This window comes from Alligator sinensis, unplaced genomic scaffold (genome assembly GCF_000455745.1).
Source record: "Alligator sinensis unplaced genomic scaffold, ASM45574v1 scaffold62_1, whole genome shotgun sequence".
NCBI lineage: Eukaryota > Metazoa > Chordata > Crocodylia > Alligatoridae > Alligator > Alligator sinensis.
In genome coordinates this window covers 2,281,191-2,308,335 of record NW_005842093.1, presented here as the reverse complement: position 1 = coordinate 2,308,335, position 27,145 = coordinate 2,281,191, and the positions used below count along the sequence as shown (strand labels likewise).

At 42.8% G+C, this 27,145-nt stretch overlaps 1 protein-coding gene across 1 annotated transcript in view; it reads left to right on the top strand.

Annotated features, from left to right (window-relative positions):
* Nucleotides 1-27,145, top strand: part of ADGRL3 (adhesion G protein-coupled receptor L3) — a 312,615-nt gene that overhangs the window by 149,902 nt on the left and 135,568 nt on the right. The window contains exon 9 of the mRNA XM_014520156.2: nt 3,606-3,644. Within this exon, the coding sequence (XP_014375642.1) occupies nt 3,606-3,644 (39 nt within the window). The remainder of the gene's footprint in view (nt 1-3,605; nt 3,645-27,145) is intronic.

The following is a 27,145-nucleotide window of genomic DNA, read 5'->3' as shown; positions in this document are numbered from 1 at the left end:
ATCCCCCCCCCCCCCACCTCAGGTTTGCACAGTCAACTAGTACAAATCAATTGTGCTTCACATTAAAATTCTGGAGTGTGTGGAGTCCTGCAAAACAGCGATGCGAATCACTGATCCAAATGACAGGCTCAGTAATTTACTTGCTCTCATTCCCCACTTAATTCCTTAGTGGAGCAACTGCTCTGTGCTTATTTAAGAATGCATGCATTAAAGCTGGAAGTAGCGTTGTGCAAACAAAAGGCAGCAGCCTCCTCATTCCCCCTTCCCCTTCGCTGATCAAGAGCATGTCAGAAAAAAAAATGTAATTTGTAAAGAGTTTTGTTTTTGTTTTATTTAGTCAGAAAGAAAAAAAATGCATGCACCAACCATCACACATTTTTCTGAGCATTAGAGGAAACATGTGAGGGACACAGAAGGGACTTGGCTCAGCCCTTGACCTCTGTGCTCTTATTTTTTCTGCAAGTTGGTATAAAATGAATTGAAATAAATTGGAGCAATAATGGAAAAGCCATCCTTTCATCAGCAACCTTTCTTTCACTAGAAGCTTGAGGTTTACATCAGGATCAGGCCTAGTTACTGTAATAATTGTTCAAGTAGCATTGCAAATTAGCAGAGCCTCCCACATGGATAATAATGAAATTAGTAGCATGGCTTTCTTTGATCTATCCTTGTTTCTGTAAAGTCTAGTTTGGCCTGGTCTATACTAGGGAAGATTGTTTCTGTTAAAATATTGCTGTGAAACATAGGGCATCTTCACATGTGCTCGGGGTGGGCGGGAGCTGCTCTAATTAAAGCGCCCACACTGTCTCATGTATTCAGCATCCTGTGCGTCAAAATAGCGGCGCAAGCGCTTTAACTAAAGCTTGTCCCACAAGCTTTAGTTAAAACACTCTCGCCGCCCTTTTGAAACATGGGGACACTGAATACAAGTAACACTGAGGCTGCTGGAGTGAGCTAATGAGCATGCTCCAACAGACTTGATTAATCGAGTCTTCTCCGATGCATTCTAATTAGAACACATCGGGGCAGGCATTGGACATGTGCCCATTAGAATTAAGCTATACATTAGACTTGAGTCTGATTTTTTTTTTTTTGAGTTCTGCAAAACCTCAGGGGCTATATTTTGCTCTCAGTTGCCCTAGTGCCATAAGAAATGTGAGTTGAGCTGAGAGTGAATCTATGCAAGGTCTCTTAATGCAAAATTCATACTGACATACATCAGCAAGGATGACACCTGCAGCAGCATGATTTGAGAGGCCTGAATTTACATCATATGCTTAAGGTGCGTCTATACTGCACTTACAGCCATCATTACAGCTCAAGTAAAAAAACGTGAATTACCATATTTACTTAAATCCCAGATGAGGCCCAATTTAACATGGGGGGAAAAAGCCCCTGGTTTTGGATTTGAGTACAAGGTGGCTGGGAGGCTGCTATAGTTTTGGCCTCGGCCCCAGCCCCAGGCCTGGCCCTGGGTTGGGGTCAGAATCACAGCTATCACCCATCCCAGTGTGCACCTGGCCCCCACACACTGCTGCCACCTACCCTCCAGCTCTGGTGGGGCTCATCCCTGCTCCAGCTTGCCTTACTTCATATGCAACAGTGGCAGCAGTTCGCATCTGGGCTCTGGTAGTGGGGCTCAACTGGAGCTGTCACAACCACTTCAGCAGCTGTTGCATAACATGGCTGGGTTTGGAGCAACTACACACTCTGTGCCCCAGGCTGTCTCAGGGATGGAGCCAAGTTGCAGCTAGAGGGTAAGTGGCGCGGGGAGGGGCAGGGGGCAGAGACAGTGGGGGGGTGGGGGGGGACAGGCAGCAGGGGGTCATAACCAGGTTGGAGGCAAGTAGCAGGGAGGTGTCAGGGAACAGGCACTGTGGGAGAACAGGTGCTGAGGCATGCAGGCAGCAGGAGGACAAGTGGTGAAGGACACAGGTGGTAGGGGTCAAAGTGTAAAGGGGGCAAGGTGTAGGGATCAGGCTACTTGACTCCTCTACCATTGTTTGCCCCCTTATTGCCTGCACGCCTACTACCTCCCCCCTACAACTGCTTTCCTCACTGCAACTTAAGATGACCCTCCAATAATTAGATTGTATACATGGAAAATTATAACAGACATAGCCATTTCCATGTCTAGAATCTCATTATGGGGGGAGCGGAGGGGTATCTTAAATTCAGAGTCACGTTGGATTCAGGTAAATACAGTGGTGTCAAAATTGAGCACTGCTAGGAGTAGCACTCTGATCAGGGTAAGTTACGGGGTAGTAACTCAGCTTCACAGGGAGGTTTCCCAGCCCAGGCTAAACTGCTGCACTGCTAACAGTACTTAAGCTAGTGCATTTAAAGGTATCATAAGTATATCAGTGCAAGGTGCACTTAAGTACAATGTAGGCCAACCCTTTGCTGCATTGAGCAAATCCTGTTCTGGGTCCCAATACAGGACAATTTTTCAGTATATGTTTAAGACCCAGTTTATAAGCACATACTGAAATGTAACCTGCTAGGAGTGTGTGCACACCAGCATGCTTACCTGAATTAGGATCCTAATAATCAGTAGGTTCTCTCTATGTAAATGCCACTCAGAATGTGTAAGGCATGTGCTTATGCATGTAGCCCCATTGGTTACAGTGGGAGGCTTGAGCCAGCATGAGAAAGGGGTGCATAATCAGACCTTACAGAAGCAGTTTAATTAAAGGAATGTAAAGTGTCCTCAGTGGGACGTAATGAGCATATCTACAATGTCAGTGGAGCATGCCAAAGCATGTCCACTTTGCACCCCAAAAAAGATACTCTGTAGCTGTCTTAGAGCAGAGATGGGTACATGACAATAAACAGGATTAAACCAATCAGCTACACAGGGGGAGGTTGTGTGTAGGGAGCTTTCTTGTAGTCACTCTAGCACCCCCTGGCATGGTCGACAGTAGTGCAGATATGGTTTCATAATATGTCTGCATCACAGTCAGTGGGATGATTGCAGCACCAGTAGGCAGTAGATTTACTCTAATTAGGTCAGGTACCAATAGCAAGCAAAGTCCAGCAATTCAGGGTTAAGTATAGGTGAACCATCTGTGTGTGGGTCACAGATGTGGGCAGGCTTGTACAGTTTTTCCAAGGGATCGTGCTGCTGTGGCTTCTTTGCTCTTGGTGCAGGAGCTGATCAGATAAAAGTTCCCTTGGCTTTTCCTCTGGGTACTGTAATCATGTTCTGGTCACTGTATCTCCCCACCCTTGTTCTACATGAGGATCAGCTCCATCTTCTCTGGCATGGTTTGATGAGGAATGCAACGCACAATACAAATTTGCAAGGTAAATTTAATCTACTAAAGAGTTACAGTTCATCTCAGTATCTCCTGCCATAACTAACAGCTGCTGTAGCATAGCTTCCAGTCTTTGCTTTTCTGAAAAGAACTAACCAGCTGTTTCTCAAGCCAGTCCTTACAGCACTCCATGGCTGCTTAGCTTGCATGTTTTTTCCCCCTAGAAGCTGATCAAAAGAGAAATGAGGTTTTTGTACAGGGTATTTTCTTTAATGTGTTTCTAGTTTTCTTCTGTCACTAACTTGTTTTTTCTATTCCGTCTTTAATCCGCTGTCTTTCTGGATTCAGCTTCAGAAAAGGGAGCGCTCTTGCAGGGCCTATGTCCAGGTACTTCTAGTGTTTTTAATAAATGTGTCAAGTTATTTGACTGAATGTCTGCCATGCTGTTCTTATATCTGTGAATCTGATTGCTCTAGCTACTGTGGCAGCAAATTCCTTAGTCAAGGTTACAGGATAACTTTATCATTCCCTGGTTTCCAGGATAATTTGAAGCAGAAACTCCCAATTTAAAGATGTTAAAAAAATTCTCAAAAATGGGAGAAGATCCATTCAGACATTTTTTTGAGTTACCCAAGGCAGGGTCTATGTACACAGGAGAAAAGAATCCACACACACACATCCACACACATAGGTTAATCAAAACCAAATGCATTTTACATATGGCTCATATTCACTCAGGAAGAGTCACTGTGTGGGTTTAGATTTTTTTTTTTTCTCCCTGTTACTTACAGACTTAGGAGAAATATAAAAAAATGCAACCTTTGGCAACAGGTCAGAGGTAGACATATACCAAACTGCAGAGCATCCTTATGGAAGGGAATAGCAAGAGGCACACCTTAGGCCTAGCGTATGGAATTAAGAGTTTAATTTTAGGTGTCAGGCTGGGAAACATGGGCTCAGATGACAAATATCAGGGGGTTTCTTTCAGTTTTTGTTTGTTTTGTTTTTCCATGGCTCACTAGTGCCACAGGCAGTTTGAGAGACAAACCCCATAGACAAATGTGCCTGTAGTTTTGTAAAATCACAAACTACTCCTTAATTGTAAATGACTTTTTACAAGGACATCAAGGGTTTTCCAGATGTGCTGCTTGAGATCTTTGGGGCCCAGTTCCTCAGGGTGCTCGTAGACATGCTGTGGAACTGCTCCGATTAATTGAGTCTGCTGCAGTGTGGTAATTACTGTACTCCAACCAGCTTCTGCAGATCATGTATTAGCAACCCCATGCTTCAATATGGCAGTGGGAGCACTTGAACCAAAGCTTGTTGAATGAGTTTTGGTTCAAGTGCCTCCACCACTCTTTTGAAGCACGGGAATGCTAATACGTGAGATGCTGCTGTGCTTTAATTACAGCAGCTCTCAGAGTCACTCTAATTAAAGCCCCTCCCCACCCTAAGACCTCTTAGGGAACCTAAAAGTGACCTAAGACCTCTTAGGTCTAAACCTTGTCTGCCTATGTCCTTAGACCAACACGGCTACAACCTACATGCCTAAGACCTCTTATGGAACTTCCTTTGCCCTTAGTAGGAGTTGTCAGATAGACCATGCTAAGTTGTGCTTTGGGCATTCAGCTAACCTTGAGCTATCCATATACCAGCACAAACAAACAATATACCTGGAGCATTTTTTATTTTTTTTTACTTCTCATATCACTCGGAAATGTGAGAAAAAGGTTTGGTTTTGTTTTTTAATTTCTATCAAATATCCATCTTTTGGCTGAAAACAAACATAGGAAATTCAGCTGCAAGAAAGCGTTTTTGTCATAAAATTCTGGTTTGTATTCTGTGATCCAGTCCTAAACACACTTATATTGCACTGTATAAGCATGCCCAGTTATTTAGAGTTACTCTCAGTCTTTGCAAGGCCAGGACCTAGGGTTATAATAAAATTTATCCTTCAACCTTGATTACAGTATTTGCTCCATTTACATGTATAAAGTAGTATGTGTGGTGTGGATAAGTTAATGTTGCAATAAGAAACATAATCTTTTTTATTCCCTAATTTTTGTGTATTTAGCTCTGAAAAATTAATGTTGCAGTAATGTAGGATTTGTTATTTGATATATATATATATATGTGTGTGTGTGTGTGTGTGTGTGTGTGTGTGTGTGTGTGTGTATATATATGTGTATATAATGCATAGAGAGACATGAGAACCAGTCACACTTGTAAGACTAGTAACAGACGTTGCATTTGTCCTGGGGCCAGTTTATCCCAGGAGAAGTCCCGGGATTCAATACACATTCTCCTTCCAATCATGGGTTAGTGAGTGGATGAATGCATTTTCACTTTTCTGGTCTAGATTCAATGATTCGATCCTGGGATAACTGTCCAGACACACTTCATGATGTCCCAGGACACACTGTTAACACTTTCTTTCCTGTTAACCTTTCTAGGCTTTGTCCCGAGACCACAAGCTTAGACATCTGAGTAATCACACTTTGTCTCAGGAGAAAATGGTTTCCCCTGAGACAAATGCAATGTCTGTTTGTAGCCTAAATTCAGATCTGAAACATTTGCATAGCTCAAATATCTCCCCAGATTAAGTATGATGTATTATATTATCTGTTTTTTTGCATGCTGTAGCACACACAGTTAGATTGTTTGGATTACTGTGACAATAAAACATACATTAAACTGCACTCCTCTTCATTATTAGCTCATCTTCTTTGCTTTGGGTTTGGGGTTCCTGAGGTGCAAGAGAGATGCTAAATGTATCAGTATATGGACCTACTCTTGTCTTTCCAGATACATTAATCGTACCCATTATTCAGTCCGATTTCTCTTGAGATTTCATAGGTGGTAGTCAAAACAACTTGGATGTTTTTGTTCCTGTTTCTCTTTTTAGCTCTTTTAGACTATGTTTGCACTGCAGTCAGAGGTGTGATTGCAGCCCATTCAGGCACACTCATATTAGTTTGATTGAGGTAGTAGGGTCAGTAGCCCTGAAGATGTAGTGGCACAGACTTAAGTGTGGGCTTCACAGTTAGATACAGACATTTAAAAGACCGAGGCAGAATCAATCTAAGTTATGCAGTTTTCTGTAAGTGGTGTAGTGTAGATCAGTAATGAACAGAACACACATTCACCCTTTGGTGGGGGAGGCAAATCTTAGAGCATTCCATCATTTTTAAACCAGTTTGTGTGTGCTGAACTTGTGTCCTGTTATGGGTATAAACTGCTTTTGTGTGCCAAACTTCGGCTTCGTTATGGGTATAGACTGGTTTCCAATCCATTATAGCTGTAAAAGTGTAATGTCTGTACCTGGCCCAGGAAACTTCTGTAACAGGGACCCCTTACTTTGTTACTGGGAAGGCTGGGGAACAAGCAGTGCGTGTGAGGGCCCTTTAAGAGTAGAGTCTCTGTGTCCTGAAGGGATGGGAATGTAGACTAAAACAGTACAGGAGGCGGAAACAGGGTTTCTGCAGTCATCAGAATCATTGCTGTGAGTTCACTGAAACCAAGCAGAGCTGAATTGACCAATGAGAGAACACTGGGCTCGCACTGCATGATAGGTTGGACTGGCTGGAAGGGGAGGGATATACCAGTATAAGAGACTTGCCTTCAGGCCAGGAAGTTCACTCTAGCCCTGGGTGGGAAAGGATGAGGACCCTGTGGTAAGTGGGGAAGTGGGTGACCTGGAGGAAGCACAAGCAGGAGGGGGCAACAGGAAGGCCTTCTCATTCTTGCTGAGAAAATAGGGGAATCGGTAGTTACTTCAGGTGTTTGTACACAAATGCATGGAGCCTGGGAAACAAGCAGGAAGAACTGGAAGCCCTTGCACAGTCACAGAGCTATGATGTGATTGGAATAACAGAGACTTGGTGGGAGCTCGCACGACTGGAGCACTGGCATGGATGGGTACAATGACCATCCATCACGTTTTTCTTGGGCCCCTCCCAGATTTTGGAGGTCGGTCCTGGGATACGATTAAAATGAATGTCCTGGTTGCAGGGCACAGTCCAGTGGGGAAGAGAAAGTGGGCACCTCGGACTGCAGTTAGTCCCAGGAAGGTGACTCAGCAGGCTACCTGTCGCAGCATGCTTCTCTGCCTCTCCCTGTAGCAGGCCACTGACTTGGGAGCAGGGAGGGGAGAATAGAAGCCGTGTCTGGGATGTCCCATATTTCCAAATGGGATGAATGGTAACCCTATGGATGGGTATAAACTGTTCAGGAACTACAGGCAGGGAAGAAGAGAAAGAGGAGTTTTGTTCTTTGTGTAAAAAAGCTGTATGATTGCTCAAGGCTCCAGTAAGAAAATGGAGACAGGCCTCTTGAAAGTCTCTGGGTTAGGATCAGAAGGGAGAGCAACAAGGATGATATAATGGTGGGTGCTTGCTATAGTAAGGATGTAGACACATTGGAGAGAGTCCAGTGGAGGGCAACAAGAATGGTTAGGAGGTTGGACCACATGACCTATGAGGAGAGGCTGAGGGAACTGGGCTCATTTAGTTTGGAGAAGAGGAGAGTGGGAAGCGTGTTTGCAAAGAGGATGGGGCTCAACTGTTTTCAGTGGCAACAGATAACAGAACAAGGAGCAATGGTCTCAAGTTGCAGCAAGGGAAGTTTAAGTTAGATGTTAGGAAAAACTTTCTCAGAGAGGTTGTGGAATCTCTACCCTTGGAGATTTTAAAGACCTGGGTAGACAAAGCCTTGGCTGGGATGATCTAGTTGGGGCTAGAGCAGGGGGTTGGATTAGATGACCTCCTGAGATCCTTTCCAACCATAACTTTCTATGATTCTATGACCTCCCAGGCAAGCTGCTGTGGAGTCTGGAGTGGGATAGTGGGAGCCCTGGCATGCAGGCAAAGAAGCCTCCTTTTTGTTCCAAGTTTGCACAGGGTGGGGATAGTTTGAGTTCATCTTGTTGTTTGCTTTTTGTGTACCTGGACTGGCTGTCTCTTTTGTTTTGCTGTGGTAAAGATAGTAAATACCAGAAGACCAGATGGTGGTTGTAGGAGTGGTAAAAAGGCCATGCAGATTGCCCGAGAGGCACTCTGGGTTTTGATCCATTCCTGAGGCAGTGGCACTAGAGAGAGAGACAAGAGGGAGACTGGGGTAGAGTCTAAGCCCCGAGGGCCCAGAGGCTGAGCCCTGAGAAAGAGAGAGGCTGAGGCCAAGAACCTAGGCCAGAGCAAGCGGGCCCAGGTTAGACGCCCACTGCCAGAGTAACATGTGGGCAGAGGCCAAGGGGGCTGAAGCCTGTACAGGAGAATGAAGGACCAGCAAGTGACATCTGCAAAGCATGGGCATAACTATGGGGGAGGCTGGGGCCACAATTGGAGCTCTTAAGAGTTGATTAGAGCCACTAGAGTCACAAGTTGTGATCACTGAGTTCAAGTTGTGCCAACAGGGTACGAGGAGTTCTGACTGGGTACACGAGCCCCCCTCAGAAAACAGGCAAGGTTCTGTTAGCAGACAGGCCTGAGAGATCAGAGCCTGAGTGAGCCTGCAAGGCAATAAGGAGATCACTCCAGAGTCAGGGATGGCCTTCCAGTCAACATAAAAGAACATTAAGGCATGCAGGAAAGATTGAAAGGGGATTATATCAAGGACCTGGAGTAGGGGCAGGACCAGCGTAGCCCACAGGGGTATGTCATGGCAGCCCTCAGGACCCATCCTGCCATGCCACCTGAGACCCTGCGTGCTTACTCAGGCAGCTATTATGCATGGAAATCCATCTGGCTGTGTCTTTATTGCTGCAGTTATCCAAGCTATCTAGGTTAAATCTACTGCAAGCACGTCTGCAGTCAAATCTTTGTTTTCTAGATGGACACACCCTTTGAGATTTTGCTGTGTAAAGTGGGAGAAAAATCCTTTTTTTTTTTTTTGTAACTTTTCCTTCATTTATTAACATCAATTATATTTAATATATTTGAAAAAAAGTTGGAGGTTTTGAAATAAGGCCCCAGTCCTGCAAAGACTTTAGGGATTTGTTTAACTTTAAGTATGTCCCTTTGACTCAATAAGGCTAGTCCAACATTTAAAGATAATCGTAGACATCAATTTTTACCACATCAGAGTTGAAGCAAGTTTATTGCCTCTACTATTGAGTACAAGATTGGGCAAAGCTCTAGTAACCACACTTGAGCGGACAGTCCTGCAGTGACCCTTTAAAAATGTATTAGGGATTAAATTACTTCATTGTTCTTTTCCATCCTGATTTGGACTGTATTTGAGCTACATGAAGGTAAAACAATGCACCTTAACCCATCTTTCGGTACTGTGATTTAGGGATCTAGGGGTCAATTCAGCCTGCAAAGCAATACATTTTCCCTTTGATGATCATGCAGTTGAAATCACCAAAAAGTGTTGCTGCCATGCATGGGCAGATCCTATCTTTAGTAAGAATTAAAAGGGCTGTGGAAAACTCCCTGTGCAGGCCAGTTAGCCTTTTGCAGCGCACTGCCAACTAGGGCAGTTTAGCAGAATTTTGGCAGGTTCTGAGTAAATCTTTAAATTAAGGTTGAGATTTTGGCTGTTTTGAAGTAATTGACAATGGCCAGGCATTTGTTTCTAAGAGAAACTTCATGAATGCCTGTATGGTTCCAGTTTCTAGTGGTAGGATGGTATTTCTTCCACCAAAAATGTAACGCCTGTCCATACCCATTGCGGGTTTTGCTCTTGACTTTAGTGGAATCAGGATTTCAGTTCAGTGACATCATTTTCTTGCACAGAACACACGATCATGAATTGGCAGCTTGTAACTGAATTCTATACACAAGTTTGAAAACTAACTGTTCAGTATTGAGCACTGAAAACAAGGGGCAAATGTGCTACAAAGTTGATATGAAGGATGATCTATTTTAAAAAAAAAAGATATGAAAAATAAGTGATATCCTAGGAGGATTCATTTGCAATCAGAGATGCATAGAACAACAAGGTTAGAAATGGCCTTAGGAGGTTATGTAGTCCATACCCTTGCTTACGGTAGTATCATCCTTGTCTGAACCATCCCAAACAAGTGTTTGAGCATACATAAGTAATAAATGAACATACATAAATTACCTTTGTAAATATTTGTGCTGGGGAGCAGCCCCTTTTTGACGTTGAAGGCACTCTTTAACCAAGTTGGATAAATGATAAATAAAATGTGTCACATATTGAATAAAAACTATTGTGAAGTTCTTCAGATAAGTATATCTGCAAATGCATTTGTCAGATTATCAGCCTGTTCTGTTAGGTAGCTGCATGATTCAACCTAATATTGATCTAATTTGTTGGGAAAATGTCATGACATTTGTTGAATTAGAAACTCAGGGATCTTGTTTACTGTAGATAGAGGTCACTTATCCTTCCCCTTCAGATACTAATGTGATAACTAGTCTTTCTTTCTTTTTTCAAAAGAACAAGGTCCACCAGTCAATCAGATGGCAAATGCACATTAGCATAAATGAACAGACAGCTGCCTGAGGATTTGGAAGTCAAAACTAATATAAGAGAAAATGCTATATAGAGTTCTGTTCCATACCAATAAGACACAACCAGACAGGCCTTCTCTGCCAAAGGAGTTACTAGAGCGGAGATTTTCATGTAGAAAATAAGCACAGATTGCTTAGAAATGAAGAGATAAGAACTCTAAATGCAGAATAAGGCCACATTCTTTTTACTCATATGTGTAAGGTGGTCTAGGATGCTCTACTTAACACAGGAGATTGGCAGTAAGTGGTACCTACTCATCAGATGGTATTGAACTAAATATCCACATCCATACATTATTTGTATGTCTTTATTATTATTATTATTGAGTTTGAGTTATGGTAACACCCAGGGATCCCCAAAATGTTGAAGGATGCCAATTCTCCTAGATGCTGTACAACCATACGTGAAAGGTAAAAGATGCGTCAGGTATCCAAGGTTGTAGCTGTATTGGTCTAGAGGCAAAGGGAATCAGAACTCATGATAAAGGTGATATCTTTTATTAGGCCAACTTAATTTTTGCAAAAAAAATAAAAATAAAATCTTTAATTGCAAGCTTTCGGGCACAAACACCCTTCTTCAGGCATTGGAGAAAAGATTGTAAAAGTTCTCATGGGTAGAAATGAAAGTTCAGGTAAAAGATACAGCACTGATATGGCGATGGGGATTTATTATAGGCCACCAAATCAGCAAGAAGAGATAGATGAAGCAGTCTTCAAGGAAGTGACAAATCTATCCAAACGCTATGGGATAGTACTGATAAAAGACTTCAGCTTTTTGGCCAACTGTTGGAAGAACAATACAGCCAAACATAATATATCAAGCCAGGTCCTAAATTGTGTGTACAATAACTTTCCCATTCTAAAATATTCAGGATACAACTAAGGAATCCTCTATCTTGGATCTTGTCCTGACCAATAGGGAAGAACTGGTGGAGGATGTGAAGGTGATGGGCAACTTGAGAGGAAGCTATCACAGTATGATAGAATTCCATATCTTGAGATGCGGAAAGCAAAACTAGGACTTCCAGATTTTAAAAAAGGGGATTTCATTTAACTCAAAATGTTAGTAGGCACGGTGCCATGGGAAGACCGATTGAAGAATAAAAGCACCCAAGAGGGTTGGGAGTTTCAAAAGGGCACAGTATTGGAAGTCCAACAGGAAACTATTCCAACACAGTGGAAGCACATGAAGAATAGCAAGAGACCAATATGGTTGCACAAGGAGCTTCTAGGAAGCCTTAAATGCAAAAGGAACACATACAGGCAATGGAAAAAAAGGTAGGTCACCAAGGGAATTTACCAGAAAATAGCAAGAACCTGCAAGGACAAATTCAGGAAGGCAAAGCTGGTGAGGGAAGTTAAAGACAACAAGAAGAGGTTCTATAACTATACTGGACAGAAAAGAAAGACCAAGGAAGCTATGGGTCCACTGTTAACCAGCCAGCGGAACTCTTAGCAGAAGACACAAAGAACTTGGAGCTATTCAATAGCCACTTTGCCTCAGTCCTCACAGAAAAATGTAGTTGCAGCCAGACACCAAGGATTATGTAGATAAGGAAGGGACAAGCTGAGGGGTGAAATGACAAAAGATATGGATACTTTTTGATGGATCTGAATGAATTCAAGTCAGCAGAGCCTGATGAACTTCACCCCAGGCTGCTGAAGGAACTGGTAGAGGAGATCTTGGAGCCCTTGGCAGTGATGTTCATGGGAGATGGTCAAGGTACCAGAGGACTAGAAAAGAGCCAACATAGTGGCTCTTTTTAAAAAAGAAAACAAATAGAGGGTCCAGGAATTACAGCCTATTTAGCTGAATATCTAGGAAGTTATTGGAGCATATGATAAGGAAGGCCATTTACAAGCGTCTGGAGGAGGAAACGCTAATCACAAGCAGTCAGCAGTCTGCAGTGTGGTGAAGTTGCACAAAGGGCAAATGCTGTTTTGGGATGCATCAATAGAAGCATTAGGTGCAAGAGGTGGGAAGTGATAGTGCCTCTGTACTCGGCACTGGTTAGGCCTCATCTGGAGTTCTAGGCTCCACATTTGTACAAGGATGTGGAAAAGTTATAGAGAGGGTCCAGAGACAGATGATCAAAGATGATAAAGGGCTTAGAAGGTAAGGTCATACAAGGAGAGACTGAAGAAGCTAGACATGTTCAGCTTGTGGAAAAGGTGCTTAAGTGGGGTTATGATATCAGTTTTCAAATATTAAAGGGATGCCATAAAGAGGGAGAACACTTTTGCTCTCTCAGTGCAGAGAGCAGAACACAGACCAGTTGCTTGAAGTTGCAGCAAAGTAAGTTTATCTTAAATACCCAGAAAAAGTTATTCACTGTTAGAACAGTGAAGCAGTGAAATAGCCTGCCTAGGTAAGTTGTGGATGCTGTATTACTGGAGGTGTTCAAGAAAGATTGGACAACCACTGGTTGTGGATGATCTAGGTATACTTATACTTGAGTTCTACTGTGCATATGCCCCATGCTTCTGGGCTTTGCTGTTTGGTGTATGGGGCTGGGAAGGAACTGCCTCTTTCTCAGAGGCATTAGGCTACAGCCAAGGCTGGGTATTTTGACTGGGATGTGCCAATGGTGGGCTGGGACTTAAAGCCAGAGATTCCTAGCTAGAGGGTCTTGCCTTCCTGATTTGGATCAGTCTGATTGCCATATTTGTGGTCAGGAAGGAACTTTATCTCATGGTCAGATTGGTATAGACTGGTGGGTTTTAGACTTCCACTGTAGCAGGGGGCATGGCATTGTTTCTGGGGTCTCTTGTGTGGTTATTCACCTTTACAACATCAGGACATTGGCATTCATGATCCCCCTGCTTTAGGTGTGGCAGGATAGAGTGTTATGTCTTGTGTTGTGTTAGGGTTGACTGTGTAGTTTTGCTAAGAGGTTATCCTATGTATTTCTATAGGATAGTTTGGATAGGGGTGATCCTGCCTCAGATAGGAGGTTGGATGACAGCCCTACTTCTCTATGATTTTGTGATAGAACAAAAATATGATTCCTGCACGAAAGCTTGAAATCAAAGTAGATGTCCCTTTGTTTCTCAAACACAACCCTATAAATTACACTGCTCTCTAACCAACCTATTTAAGGCATGCAGTGGAAGGAATCACCATGACAGAGACTTGAACTGAGGGAATGATTCACAATCAATGATGCAAATGCATGTGATTCATTTTTAGCCTCTTCCTGTCTCTCAGACATTTTGCAAAGCAAATAGAAAATTTTCCATAATTGGTTCAAAATTCACATTTTATGGAAGTTGCTTCCCTTCCCCCACCCTCCTCTGGCCTGATTGGGGCAGTTTACTTTGAGTATTTGACACTCAGTGATTAACAGTTGTGTAGAGGTTATTAGTTGTGATTGATCATCTTAGCCTGACAGCATTCTTTCCAGTATCTGGCTGGATGAGTGCAACTCTTATAATCAGGAGAGTAGGCTGGGAGATGTCAGTGGGGCTATAAATCTGTTAGACAGATGTAACAAGGAGAGGAGGCTAGAGGATTTTTTAAAATGGTAGATCTCTGCCTTTGTGGTCCATACAACATGAGACAACTAGACTGTAAACAGACATCTCATCTGACCCAGGATTAATTATCCCAGGATCAAAACAGGAGCGGCACATTCACTTTTGCCCTTCCAAGTTGCACTGTTGCTTTTTCACCAGAAAGTAGCCAGTGAGAGCACACACCCTGATTGGCCGGCCCCTAGAATAGACTGCAATAATTGTAGAGATGGAGAACAGGATCCCCCTAGAAAAAGAGTTAGTGCTTTTTATCCAGCACACTTCAGAGGGATTTGAAGTAGGATAGGGGATGTGTACATCTGTTTGATCTGGGGACAAAAGGTTTTCTCTTTGGGCAAAAGCAACATCTGTTTGTACCCTTAAAGTGTCAGCCTAGGGCTTAAGAGACATGAATTCAAGTTCTTTTAAAAGCACAGACATCTTGTGTGACTCCCATTGCCCACCTGTGAAATTGGGATAATAGTATTTCCTTTCTTCACAGGGGTGTTGTGAGAATAGTTTATTCTGAAGTACACCGTTTTTACAGTATTAAGGACCACATACTTACTTAAAAAGGTGTGTGTGAGGGTGGGGAGGAAGGAATTAGTCTCTTGCAAGATTTATTGATGAGGACGGAGTTTAATGTTTGAGCTCTCTTGTGACCTTGCAGCAAAACTCAAGGCAGGGTCCAGGTATCTGTATTGTCTCCCAGGAGCACATCAGGAATTTGCAGGGTCTGAAATCAGGGCATTTGTGATTGTGTGGCTTGCAGAAGTACAAGCTGGTCTTTAATGTCTTCCCCCTTTGCTGCAGAGGGAAAGAAAGCTGTCTCAGCCTTATACCTAGTGCCAGGAACTTTTCATGTTGTGTTAGCCATTGCTTCACCAATTTCCTCCTTGAGGTGGAATAATTGTATGCACAAATAAAGACTGGGGAATGACTGGCTTGGCTGCAGTACTGCCAAGAAGGACCTGGGGGTTACAGTAAACCATATACTGAATATGAGCCAAGAGTGTGTTCCTGTTGTAGAAAAAGCTAACAGCAAACCTGGGTTGTATTAACAGAAGTGTCACTCTCAAATCAAGGGAAGTGATTCTTCCACTGTATTCAGCACTGTTGAGATTTCACCTGGAATACCATGTCCAGTTTTGGGCCCTACACTTTATGAAGGATGTTGACAGATTGTAAAGAGTCTAGTGGAGAGCGACAAAAATGTTCAGAGCCCTGGAAAGCATGTCTTCTGAGGAAAGGCTGAAAGTTCGTTGGGTTATTTAGTCTGGTGAAGAGAAGACTGAGGGCATGGATTTGATATCAGTTTTCAAATACCTGAAGGGTGATTTTAGAAAAGATGGAGATGGGCTTTTCTTTGTTGCTCTTGGTGGACAGAGACTCAGACTTCATCAGAGGAAATTGACATTGGAAATTATGTAGAACTTTCTGACTGTGAAGCTGGTTGGTCATTGAAACAGGCTACCTAGAGAAACTGTAGAATCTCCATCCTTGGAAATTTTCAAGAGCAGATTGGACAGACACTTGCCTTTGATGGTTTAGTCAGGGATCCTCCTGCCTCTAGCAGGGGGCTGGACTAGATGATCCTGTGAGGTTCTTTCCAGCCCTACTTTTCTATGATTGTATGGCCCCTACCCAGCAATGAAGGAAATGAAGCTTTGGCCCTTGTGGGGTAGTTGTTGCCTACCACATGTTGTTATTGGCAATATAGGGACCTACAGTGGAGTAAGGAGGATCTACAATGACGTGTATATGTGCTGTTCATTCAGAAGGCACGGTAGATTTGCAACTTTCTGGACTAACTAAACCAGAGATGTATGGAATAAACTTTTGTAAATAGAGAGCTTGCTTCATCAGATGCTTTGAATGGAGTGCAGGAAGTAGAGCTGCTAAGTAGAAGACTGATCAGAATACAAAGTGGGGGGAGGTAGAAGAGGGCACTGTTATGAGAGGCAAGGTGGGTAGGAGAAAAAAATGAAGCAGTTAGCATATCAAGGGACATAAGGTTTATGAAAGCTAATGCAGGCAAGGGTATAAGAATCTATAATCTTGGTTCAGGCCATACTTAACATGATGCAGTCTATGAATGATTTCTTGTTGCACAATTTCCTGTTCAAGTTCATTTTTAAAGTTTTGTGCCAGGGCTAGGTGAGACGCCTATCCCATTATTATCTGTTCACACAACAAACCAGTTGGAATGCAAATGCTCAGAGAGAACTCCCCGGTAACCTCTAGCAGGCACTTCTGAAAGTGAATCTTATTGTTTTACAATTTGTCCTAAATGAACACAATGGCCAAAACAAATTACTGCTTACAGTGGGCTGAGGGAAAAAGCTTACGCATTTACCCTCACCATGTCTGTCTAGCTCTAGTGGAGGCATTTTCATATCTCTAATTAGCTGAGCATGGCAAGCATTCCTTCTTTTACTTAGGGTATGTCTACCGAGCAAAAGGAAGGTGTATGTGTGTAGCACACTGGCAAAAATATCTGAGTAGCTTTAACCCAGCCCAGTGGAGATGGGCTATAGGATTTCAACATAACCTAACGGCCAGAGTAAAACCCTCCAGGGTCCCTGAATACCTACTCTGGTTACTAGCACATGTTAAAACTGGCACAGACTATCTTCCCTTCCTTGCTCTTATCTGTGTTACCTGGCATGGGTATGCCTCAGCATACTACAGTGGCACCTACACGTTATTGTACAAACCTACTCCTAGTGTGCCTGAAGCCCATTTGATTCTTCTAGGTGTTAGCCATACTATAGCTGCTTCCTGAAACCTCTGGAAAGTAGACCGCTTTTCACCCCCACAAGTGGCATTTTTTTCCCTTTATGCAAATGTTTTACCTCAGTCCTACTGGAGATGGTGATGGAAGTGTTATGAAGATACCACCCTTTTAGTAAGGAGCACAGGGCATGCCATGAGCAAAGTTCCATCCTGGGTGCTCTCCGTTTATTTAGGGAGATTATTGTCATTTTGATGAAATGCCTCTGTTTTTGGTTCTGTTCACCAGTTATCACCTCTCTGTGTGCCTCACAGCAAATATTTGTAAACTATGCACCTTAGTATCACGTGAGCAGCCTGAACAATTATTCTAAGCAAACAAGGTTGGCTTTTTTCAAAGGATTTGAAGTATTAAGTTTGTAACTCGTAACACCCCCTCTGTTCTGTTTTGTTTGGGTTTTTTTGCAAACCTGGTATCCCTCAGCAGATAAGAGAGATAGCTATAATAATATTAATATTATAATAATTATAATCTATAATACTCAATGTGGCCTAATTCTTCTCTGTCCCATTTCTTCTGTGTAATACTAGCATCAACTTGCATGTGAACCAAAGAAGAAACTTACACCTTCATGAAAGAGTGCAAATTGAATTATGCCACTTTTACTTGTGTACTTGTAGTGCATATGACAAGAGAGAGCCCAACCTCCATTTATAGCGTAAGGAGCAACTTAATGAGGATTCTCAAGTTCCTTGTTTGGTCACTTAATTGGCTGTGTGACAAAGAGCTCTGTGGTGCGTGTCAAACAACTTTCAGAGTCCTCTAATGATTTGTGCTTTGCTTGACTCCTGATGCTATTCTGTGCGGCCTGTCAGGTTGGATATCCTTGTTAAAGTGGCTGGAATAAATTGGCTAGCAGTGTGCATACAATGTAGTATATTAACTACAGCAACAGGGAGTACTTTTAGCAGCTTTCTCAAAGATCTAGATGTTTGCCCATAAGCATCAAAGCGGCCCTAACTTTCATTTAATATAATTAAAAGGACATCTGAAAGTAGTTTGATTCGCAGCAGGATTTTGCAGTTTGGTAACCCTTTGTTAAAACTCTGTGAACTTAATATATTTCACAGCTTGAGAAACCTGCACTTGATTTGTGTCAGTAAGAGAGAAAATATAAATCCACACCCTGCGTGTTTCTGCTGCAGTGAGCCTATTGTTAGGAGAATCAGATCAAAGCAACAGACTTTAGTTTATCATTGGATTCTAATACCCTTTATATAAATATTAAAAAGGAACATGAGTGTACATTTTTATAACTATAACTAAACTATATCTATGGAAATATGCCCACAACTAACCTTGCAAAGTTAAATATTCATCCAGCTTTTCTGTTTTATTATCTGGCTTTTGTAACTTGAGTCAGCCCTGAAAATTGGATGGCATTGGGAAAAGTCTCAAAACAAAGAGCTACAGATGCCATTGGGAGATGTCACTTTGACTTGGGCTGTTGGAAGACTGGATCTTTCATATTCCGTGGGAATTCCCTAGAAGGATATGGAAATTCTGTTGAAGAAACAGACATTTATTGTTGGAAAGCCATTTCCCCCTCTTTCCACAGCTTTGTTCACTTCCCCTGAGTAATTACACTAGTAGTTGCTTATATATTCGCAATTCCCCAATAGTAGAATAGCAAATACAGATGATTCATAAATGCAGTTTTCACAAAGCTTTTCTGCAGGGAAGATCTTATTAGATGAAATAGATCATATGTTATTTCCTTCTTCCCAATCAATTCCTTTCATTTGAGTCCCATGGATACTTGCCAAACTTAGAATAGTCTTCCTTGCTTGTGAAATTCAAAGCAAAAACTCCAATCTGCAGTTGGCAGCTACCCTTTTTTCACAGCTCTCCTATGTCAGGGTGATTGCCTTCATTTGTATTTCAAGGCCATGATTAAGAAATACAAGTATCTCACATTCGCCCCTAAATACGAATTTAGACACCTCATAAATGGCTTGAATTTAATACAAGGAAACATCATTGCATTTCCATTGGCTGAAGGCATGGCAGAGCTTCTCAGCACCCCAAAGAATCAGGCACTCGATGCAGTGCCCAGGCACAAAATGAAAAATGGTTGTCGTAATATGTAGGGGATGGAGATGTTTGAAAGCACTTAAGAGATGGGGGTGTATGAAACCTATTGGCTTTCTTTAGGACTTGTACTCTTAATATCATCCCATACTGTTGATAATTGCACCATCAAATGAGGGTATGTCCTCCATTTGTTTCTCCCTTGACAAAAAAATCACAAAAAAATAGTGTTTGAAGAGACCTCAGGAGGTCATCTAGTCCAGCCCCCTGCTCAGAGAAGGGCCATCCCCAACTTCATCCGAGAGTGCTGATGGAGCTGGCTGAGGTCATCGCAGAACCCCTGGCAAAACTCTTTCAGAATTTGTGGTGCACAGGGAAAATCCCTGAGGATTGGAAGAGGGCCAACATTGTGCCCATCTTCAAGAAGGGGAAGAGGGAGGACCCGGGCAACTTTAGGCCAATCAGCCTAACCTCTATCCCAGGGAAAATCCTGGAAAAAGCTTATTAAATAATCTATATGTGATACACTCATGGAAGGTAAGATTCTGAGCGACAGTCAGCATGGCTTTCTTGTGGGTATGTCTTGTCTTACCAATCTCATCTCCTTCTACAATCAGGTCTCTGCCACCTGGACATGGGAAACGAGGTAGACGTTATATATCTAGACTTCCAAAAGGGCTTTTGATCTAGTGCCCCGTGATATCCCTGTGGGAAAGCTGGAAGATTGTGGGCTCAGCTGCTCAACGGTTCAGTGGATGGGAAACTGGCTACAGGGTAGAGAGAGTTCTCATGAATGGATCTGTGTCATCCTGGCATGAAGTAGCCAGTGGTGTCCCTCAGGGGTCCATGCTTGGACCGGTGCTTTTCAACATCTTTTTCAATTATTTGGATGGGGGAGTGAAAAGCTCGCTGGCCAAGTTCACGGACAACACCAAGTTACGGAGCAGTGTGGTCGTGCCAGATGATAGGTTGCAGATACAGGCAGACCTGGACAGACTTGAGAGTTGAGCAGCCCGGAACCAGATGAAGTTTGACACTTCCAAGTGTAAGGTGCTCCATCTGGGGACAAACGACCCTCAACATACATACAGGCTCGGTGGTGACAGCTTGACTTGCACCATGGCCGAAAGGGACCTAGGGGTAATGATTGACCATCGCATGAATAGGAGCCGTCATTGTGAGGCGGTGGTCAGCAGGGCAGATAACATGCAGACATGTATCAACCGATGCATCTTGTGTAAAACTAAGGAAATGATACTTCTGCTATACTCAGCGTTAGTGAGACCGTAGTTAGAGTACTGCATCCAGTTCTGGGCATTGCACTTAAATAAGGACATGGAAAAACCGGGACTTGATAGTGACTTACCGCTATATCAGAGGAGTGCATCAGGAGCTCAGTGAACAACTGTTCACTAGAGCACCCCTGGGGAAGCCCTGGACCAATGGATACAAACTCCTGAAAGGCCACTTCAGGCTTAATACTAGGAAAAACTTCTTCACAGTCAGGGTGTCCAGACTGTGGGATAAGCTCCCTCCAGAAGTGGTGCAGTCACCTACCCTGGAGGTTTTCAAGAGGAGACTGGACAGTCACCTTGCTGGGGTCACCTAACCCCACTTTTCTTCCTGCCTAGAGCTGGGGAGCTGGACCCAATGACCTGCAAGGTCCCTTCCAGCCCGTAACAATCTATGCATCTGTGAACCTATGAACTATATCATCCAAGCACAGGCTTTGTCTAGCTGGGTCTTAAAAACCTCTAAGTATGGAGGTTCCACAGCCTATCTGGGTAGCCTGTTCCAGGGATTCACTACCCTCTATGTTAGAAAGTTTTTCCTAATATCTAATTTAAACTTCCCTTGCTGCAACTTGAGACCCTTGTTCCTTGTTCTATCATCTGCCACCATTGAGAACAGTCTAGCTCCATCCTCTTTCAAACCCAACTTCTGGTAGGTGAAGGTTGTTATTAAATCCCCTCTGTGTCCTCTTCTTTAGATTTAATAAGCCCATTTCCCTCAGTCTTTCCTCATAAGTCATGCCCCACAGTCCCCTCACCATTTTTGTTGCTGTCTGCTGGACTCTCCAATTTGTCTGCATCCCTTCTCTAGTGAACACAGTACTCCAGACTGAATAAGCCCAGTTCCTTCAGCCTCTCATCATAAGTTATGTGCCCCATTCCCCTAACCATTTTTGTTGCCCTCCACTCGACTTTCCAATTTCTTCACATCCTTTCTGTAGCGAGGGGCCAAAAACTGGACACAGTATTCCAGATGTGTCCTCTCAAGTGCTGAATAGAGGGGAATAATCATTTCCCTCAATCTGCTGGCAAAGCTTCTACTAATGCAGCCCATTATGCCGCTAACCTTCTTGACAACAAGGGTATATTGTTCAATGGGTGTGTTCTGCAGAGCTGCTGCTTAGTCAGTGAGTCTCCAGTCTGTACCAGTGCATGGGATCGTTCTTGTCCTAAGAGCAGGACTTTGCACTTCTCCTTATTGAATCTCATGAGATCTATTTTGGTCTAGTCCTCCAATTTGTCTAGGTCTCTCTGAATTCTAGCCCTATCCTCCAGCATATCTACTACTCCCCCCAGCTTGATGTCATCTGCAAACTTGCTGAAGATTACACTAAGGTACATTTCCAGATCATTAATGAAGATATTGAACAAAATTGGCCCCAGGACTGACCCCTAGGACACTCCATTTGATACTGGCTGCCAACTAGACATGGAGCCGTTGATTACTATGATTTAAATCTGATAATTCAGCCAGTTTTGTATACACCCTACAGTCCATTCATCCAACCCATACTTCCCTATCTTGCTTGCAAGACTATTGTGGTAGACCATATCAAAAGCCCTTGTAAAATCAAGGTCTGTCACATCCACTGCTCTCCTCACTTTCACAGTGCAATCATCTCATCATAGAAAGAAATCAGGTTGGTCAGGCATGACTTGCCCTGGATTAATCCATACCGACTGCTTAATCACCTTCTTCTGCTCTGAGTACTTAAAAAGGATTCCTTGAGTACCTGCTCCATGATTTTTCTAGGGGCTGAGGTGAGGCTGATCAGTCTTTAGTTCCCTGGATCCTCCTTCTTTCCTTTCTTAAAGATGAGCATTATATATGTCATTTTCCAGTCATCCAGGACCTCTCCCAATTGCCACAAGTTTTTAAATATGATAGTCAGTGGCTCTGCAATCACATCAGCCAACTCCCTCAGCACCCTTGGATACATCACATCCAGCCCCATGGGCCTGTAAAGATCCAGCTTTTCTAAATAGTCCCTAACCTGCTCTTTCACCACTGTTGGCAGCTCTCCTCTTCCCCAAACTATGGTGCCAGGTGCAGTAGTCTGGGAGCTTTCATTTGGCTCAGCTTGCAAGTCAAAGTTGAGGCCCTCACATTCTGTAGTAGTAAATCAAAACAAGTTCTCCATTGCTGGTATTATTCTATTTTCAGATAGCTTTAGCAGGTCAAATGGAGAGCCTAGATTCTATATTTAAGAGTTTTCTTTCTTTTTTAATTTTTAAAGCAACTCATTGCACTTCAGACAAACTCAGGCTAAGTGCATGTTGTAGTGTTTTACTGAATATTACAGTTGCTTCATCCCTTCTGGAGAGAAATTCATTGACAGGCTTTGGAGATGAGGCTGGCCTCCTTTTATTAAATTATCTATCATGCACTACCTGAGCTTTGGCTAAAGAAAATCTTTAATCTGAATTTAAAAGAGCAATTTACAGGAAAAAGGAGCAACGTGATGGTGAAGAGCTTCGTCAGACAGATTTGAAGCCAGCTCCCAGCAGAGGAACAGAATTTAATGACATCATTTAACTAAAATGACATTTTTCTTGTTTAACAATAGCTAAAAGAATAATATGCTCATCTATTTTTGATCTAATATCCTAGCATTGGCTGATGACTGTTCCAGTTTGACTTGTGACCCTTTTATACAGATGACAATGTTCTATTCATTTGCTATTCTAAAGAGGCCAGTCATTTCTTGAGCTGCTCTGTTTCAGTGCATTAACCTTTCCAGTACCGTGTCTCCTTATATGCCCAGATCCATGCTATCAGTCTGCTCCTCTTATCTATGATGTCCATTCAAGCTACTCAGTAATGGTATGCTCCTTTTCTAATGACATCTATTTATGTCCAGGAACACCTGTTGCACCAATTCCTGCAAAACCTTCTGTCTATGGAATTGATCAGGCCTTCAATTCATTTTGTTTTGGGGTTTTACAGATACTAACAGGGGTTTTACAGATATTTACAGGGGTTTTTTATGTATGAATTTTTGTTTTATCAACATTTTTTCCTTATATCAAACAACAGAAATGAGGCACTAAAGAGGAAATTTGTGAACAAGAAAGAATGCTTGCAGGTGGCTTTTTCTACAAATTACACAAGACTTTACCTGTACTAGAAAATGGTACAGTTGTACCTATACCATCATAATTAAAAAGGTACAACCTTCCCTTGCATTGTAGTGCTATAGAGGTAAATATATAAAGAAGAACTATACCAGTATATGCCACCTTTATACTGATAAAACCATGTTCTCACTAGACCTTTTATAGGCATGTTGGTTGCAAAAATCACATGCTTTGACTTGGGTGCCAAATCATTTTTAGGCACTTTAGCATTAGTTAATAAATGCAGCAGGAGTGTAATATTTTGATATTGACTCCAAGATCACTGTTTTTGCCCATAAAACTTACCTATATTCCAAGGGTGTAGGTTGTAGCCGTGTTGGTCTGAGGACATAGGCAGACAAGGTTCTTAGGGTGAATCTGATATCTTTTATTAGACCAATTTAAATAGTTGGAAAAAATGTTAAACAAGCTTTCGGATTTAAAAACCCTTCGTCAGGCTAAGGAAGTTTCTGTAGTTGTTGTGTGGTCTTCCTGGATGGAATGAAACATTTTTAAACCCGAAAGCTTGCTTAACATTTTTTTCCAACTGTTTAAGTTGGTCTAATAAAAGATATCAGATTCACCCAAAGAACTTTGTCTACCTATATTCCAAGACATTTACTCTGCTTTGAGGTGTTATCTTTGAGTAGGTGAGTTTTCCCATTGTTCCTTCCAGGGATTTTGCAGTAGAATAGTGAACTACAGCTAAACCATGAGTTAATAACATTTCTAGCCTGCTTCCAGTAATAGCAATAATGATCACTGCTGCTGCTGCCACACCAATTTGCCTTACAATACCACCCAAAGGCCCCAGTCATAACCAGAGTCCCATAGTGTAGGCTCTGTACAAGCCTATAGTGAAGCTATGTCTACAGGACAGACTTTGCCAACACAACTGTATTACTCAAGAGGTGTACTGAGGTGTGATCCCTGACCAACATAGCTGTGCTGACACAGGCTCTTGGAATAAATGTGGTTATACTAGCAAAAGTGCATTGCTACAGCTTCTTTCAGTTACGAGGGGCCAGCTTTTATTCTTCCAGGGTGTAACACATTTCTGCTACTCTAGAATATACTGGTAAAGTATTTCCAGCATAGACATGGTTTGAGGTGTGGCTCTGGAGAGCTCATTATTTAAGAGAAGGCAACAAAGAGTGGGAGGGAGAAGAGAAGGGAAATGATTTAGCTAATATCATTCAGCAGCTCCATGACAGAACTAGAAACAAAATCCTGGTCTGCCTAAGTCACAGTTCTGTGCTTTACTCACTGGACTCTTATGCGTTTTGCAGCATGCAGAGACCTATGTCACTGTCTTCTCTACTACCTGTGACCCTTAGATGAAAAGAGATCTGGTGTTTGTGGTTAGTGCTGTATATACCCAGTGCTTTGTGTATCCTCTAAATTCACTAAAATATGTAAATAGGTGGGCAAGCTCTCTTTTTCAAACACTACTAACCAGACTTTGAATACCTTTAAATATTCAGTCCAAACTCCCTGTGGCCAGACTTGTTGATTAGCAGGTTTTCTTGAACCATTTTTTGTTTTTCAATGAGTTTACAAAACATAGAAAAAAAATTGACAGTAATAAGCTAAAATTATTTTTGATGTGTCTGACACAGGAGGGGCTCAATTAACTTGTAACAGTTATTAACTTACAGATGTCTATGATAAATATTACACATAAGGCCAGATTGTCTAGTCCTTATGAAGTGTGTGATTTTAAACATAATCTTAACTGTTTTGCTGATGTCAGCATTCATCCTTGCTGGGTTCTGATCTTGTTGCAACTGAACCCTGGCATTGAACTGAAAAGAGCTCTCCAGGTAATTAAACTTATTGTCTTTTCCTTTGTTGGAATGGGATTTGGACCTAGTCTTTATACTGGAGCCCTAGTGAAACCACTTTACATTGAAGTCATTACAAGAATGGACTATTTAAGGCTTGATTCCACTGCTTCTTGAGTACAACTCCTACAGAAGTTAGGATCTCAGTGCAAGTCCTGTGGGAAGCTGTCTGTAAAACATTGTCAGGCCTATCTTAAACAGATGCTCCCATACAAAAGAGGATGTTTGCAGCATCCTCTGGAAAGTTCCAAAGAGACATTCAAACAGTGGACCCAATAAGTCCTTTCTGAGCCCTCATAGTGGTGGTCTGAACCTAGATTTTATCATTCACAGTTGAAAAGAAGTGAAAGTTGCATCCTGTAGTAGGTTCATTGGCTTTTTCAGCTCTTCAGTTGACAGCCTGCTCAAGATAATATTGAACAACAGAAGTTTTAAGATTTTAGAACTGTAGGAAAGTAACCCATTTCTCAAGGTCATGGTATTATAGATTCAGAGATTCAGAGATTGTAAGGCTGGAAGGGACCTCAGAAGATCATCAGGTCCAGTCCCCTGCACCAGGCAGGAAAGACACCTGGGGTTAGGTGACCCCAGCAAGGTGACCGTGCAGTCTCCTGTTGAAGATTTCCAGGGTAGATGATTGTACCACCTCTGAAAAGAGCTTATTCCACAGTCTGGTCATCCTAGTTGTGAAGTAGTTTTTTTTCCTAATGTTGAGCCTGAAATGGTCTTCCAGGAGTTTGTGACCATTACTCCTAGTTTTCCCCAATGGTGTCCCGGTGAACAGTTGTCCACCGAGCCCTTGATGTACGCCTCTGATGTAGTGGTAAGCTGCTACCAAGTCCCCTATCAGACTTCTCTTTTTCAGGCTGAAGAGTTCCAGATCCCTCAGCCCTTCCTCGTATGACTTGCCGCACAAGTCTGATCATACGGGTTGCCCTTCTCTGGACTCTCTCGAGCTTTTCCACATCCTTGTTGAAGTGCAGCACCCAGAGCTGGATGCAGTACTCCAGCTGCGGTCTCACCAATGTCAAGTAGAGTAGGAGAATCACTTCTTTGGTTTTGCTGGAGATGCATAGATGGATCCATGTCAGAGTACTGTTAGCCCTGCTGGCTACAATGTTGCACTGCTGCCTGGTGTTCATACTGTGGTCTATTATTACCCCCAGGTCCCTTTCATTCATAGTACTGGTCAGGTTGGCATTGCCAAGCCTGTAGGTGTGCAGGGGATTATTCGTCCCCAGGTGGAGCACTTTACATTTCTTGACGTTGAACTTCATCTGTTCCAGCCTGCCCAACTTGCAAGCCTGTCTAGGTCCACCTGTATCTGTAGCCTATCTTCAAGTGTGATCATGCTTCCCCATAATTTGGTGTCGTCTGCAAACTTGGCCAGTGAGCTCTTCACCTCCACATCCAAATCGCTGATGAACATGTTTGTCACAAGGCACCTTAGTGCCTGCTCCTAGAGAGGAGAAAACTGCCAGGGAGAGAGCCCTGGCAGAGCACAACGAGCCCAGCTGAGGGTTGCCAGGATAACAAGCGCAGCTGCGGTTTGCTGGAGGAACTAAGGGGAGCCAACTGCCTGTAGGGGGCAGGGCCTGGCCCTTATAAAGCCCAGGGCTGAGGCTAGGCTGGCAGTTCCCTGCCAGCAGCCAGAGAGGCAGGAGTTCATGGGGCTAAGATACGAGTAATGCTTGAGCAGGCTGAAGGATGGTGGCTCTGTGGCGCAGGAGCTATGTTGTTGCAGCCAGGCGTCCTTAAGTTAAGTTACAGCCAGGAGGCTTGTGTTTTGTTTGGTTAGTGTTGGTATTACAACCGGAGG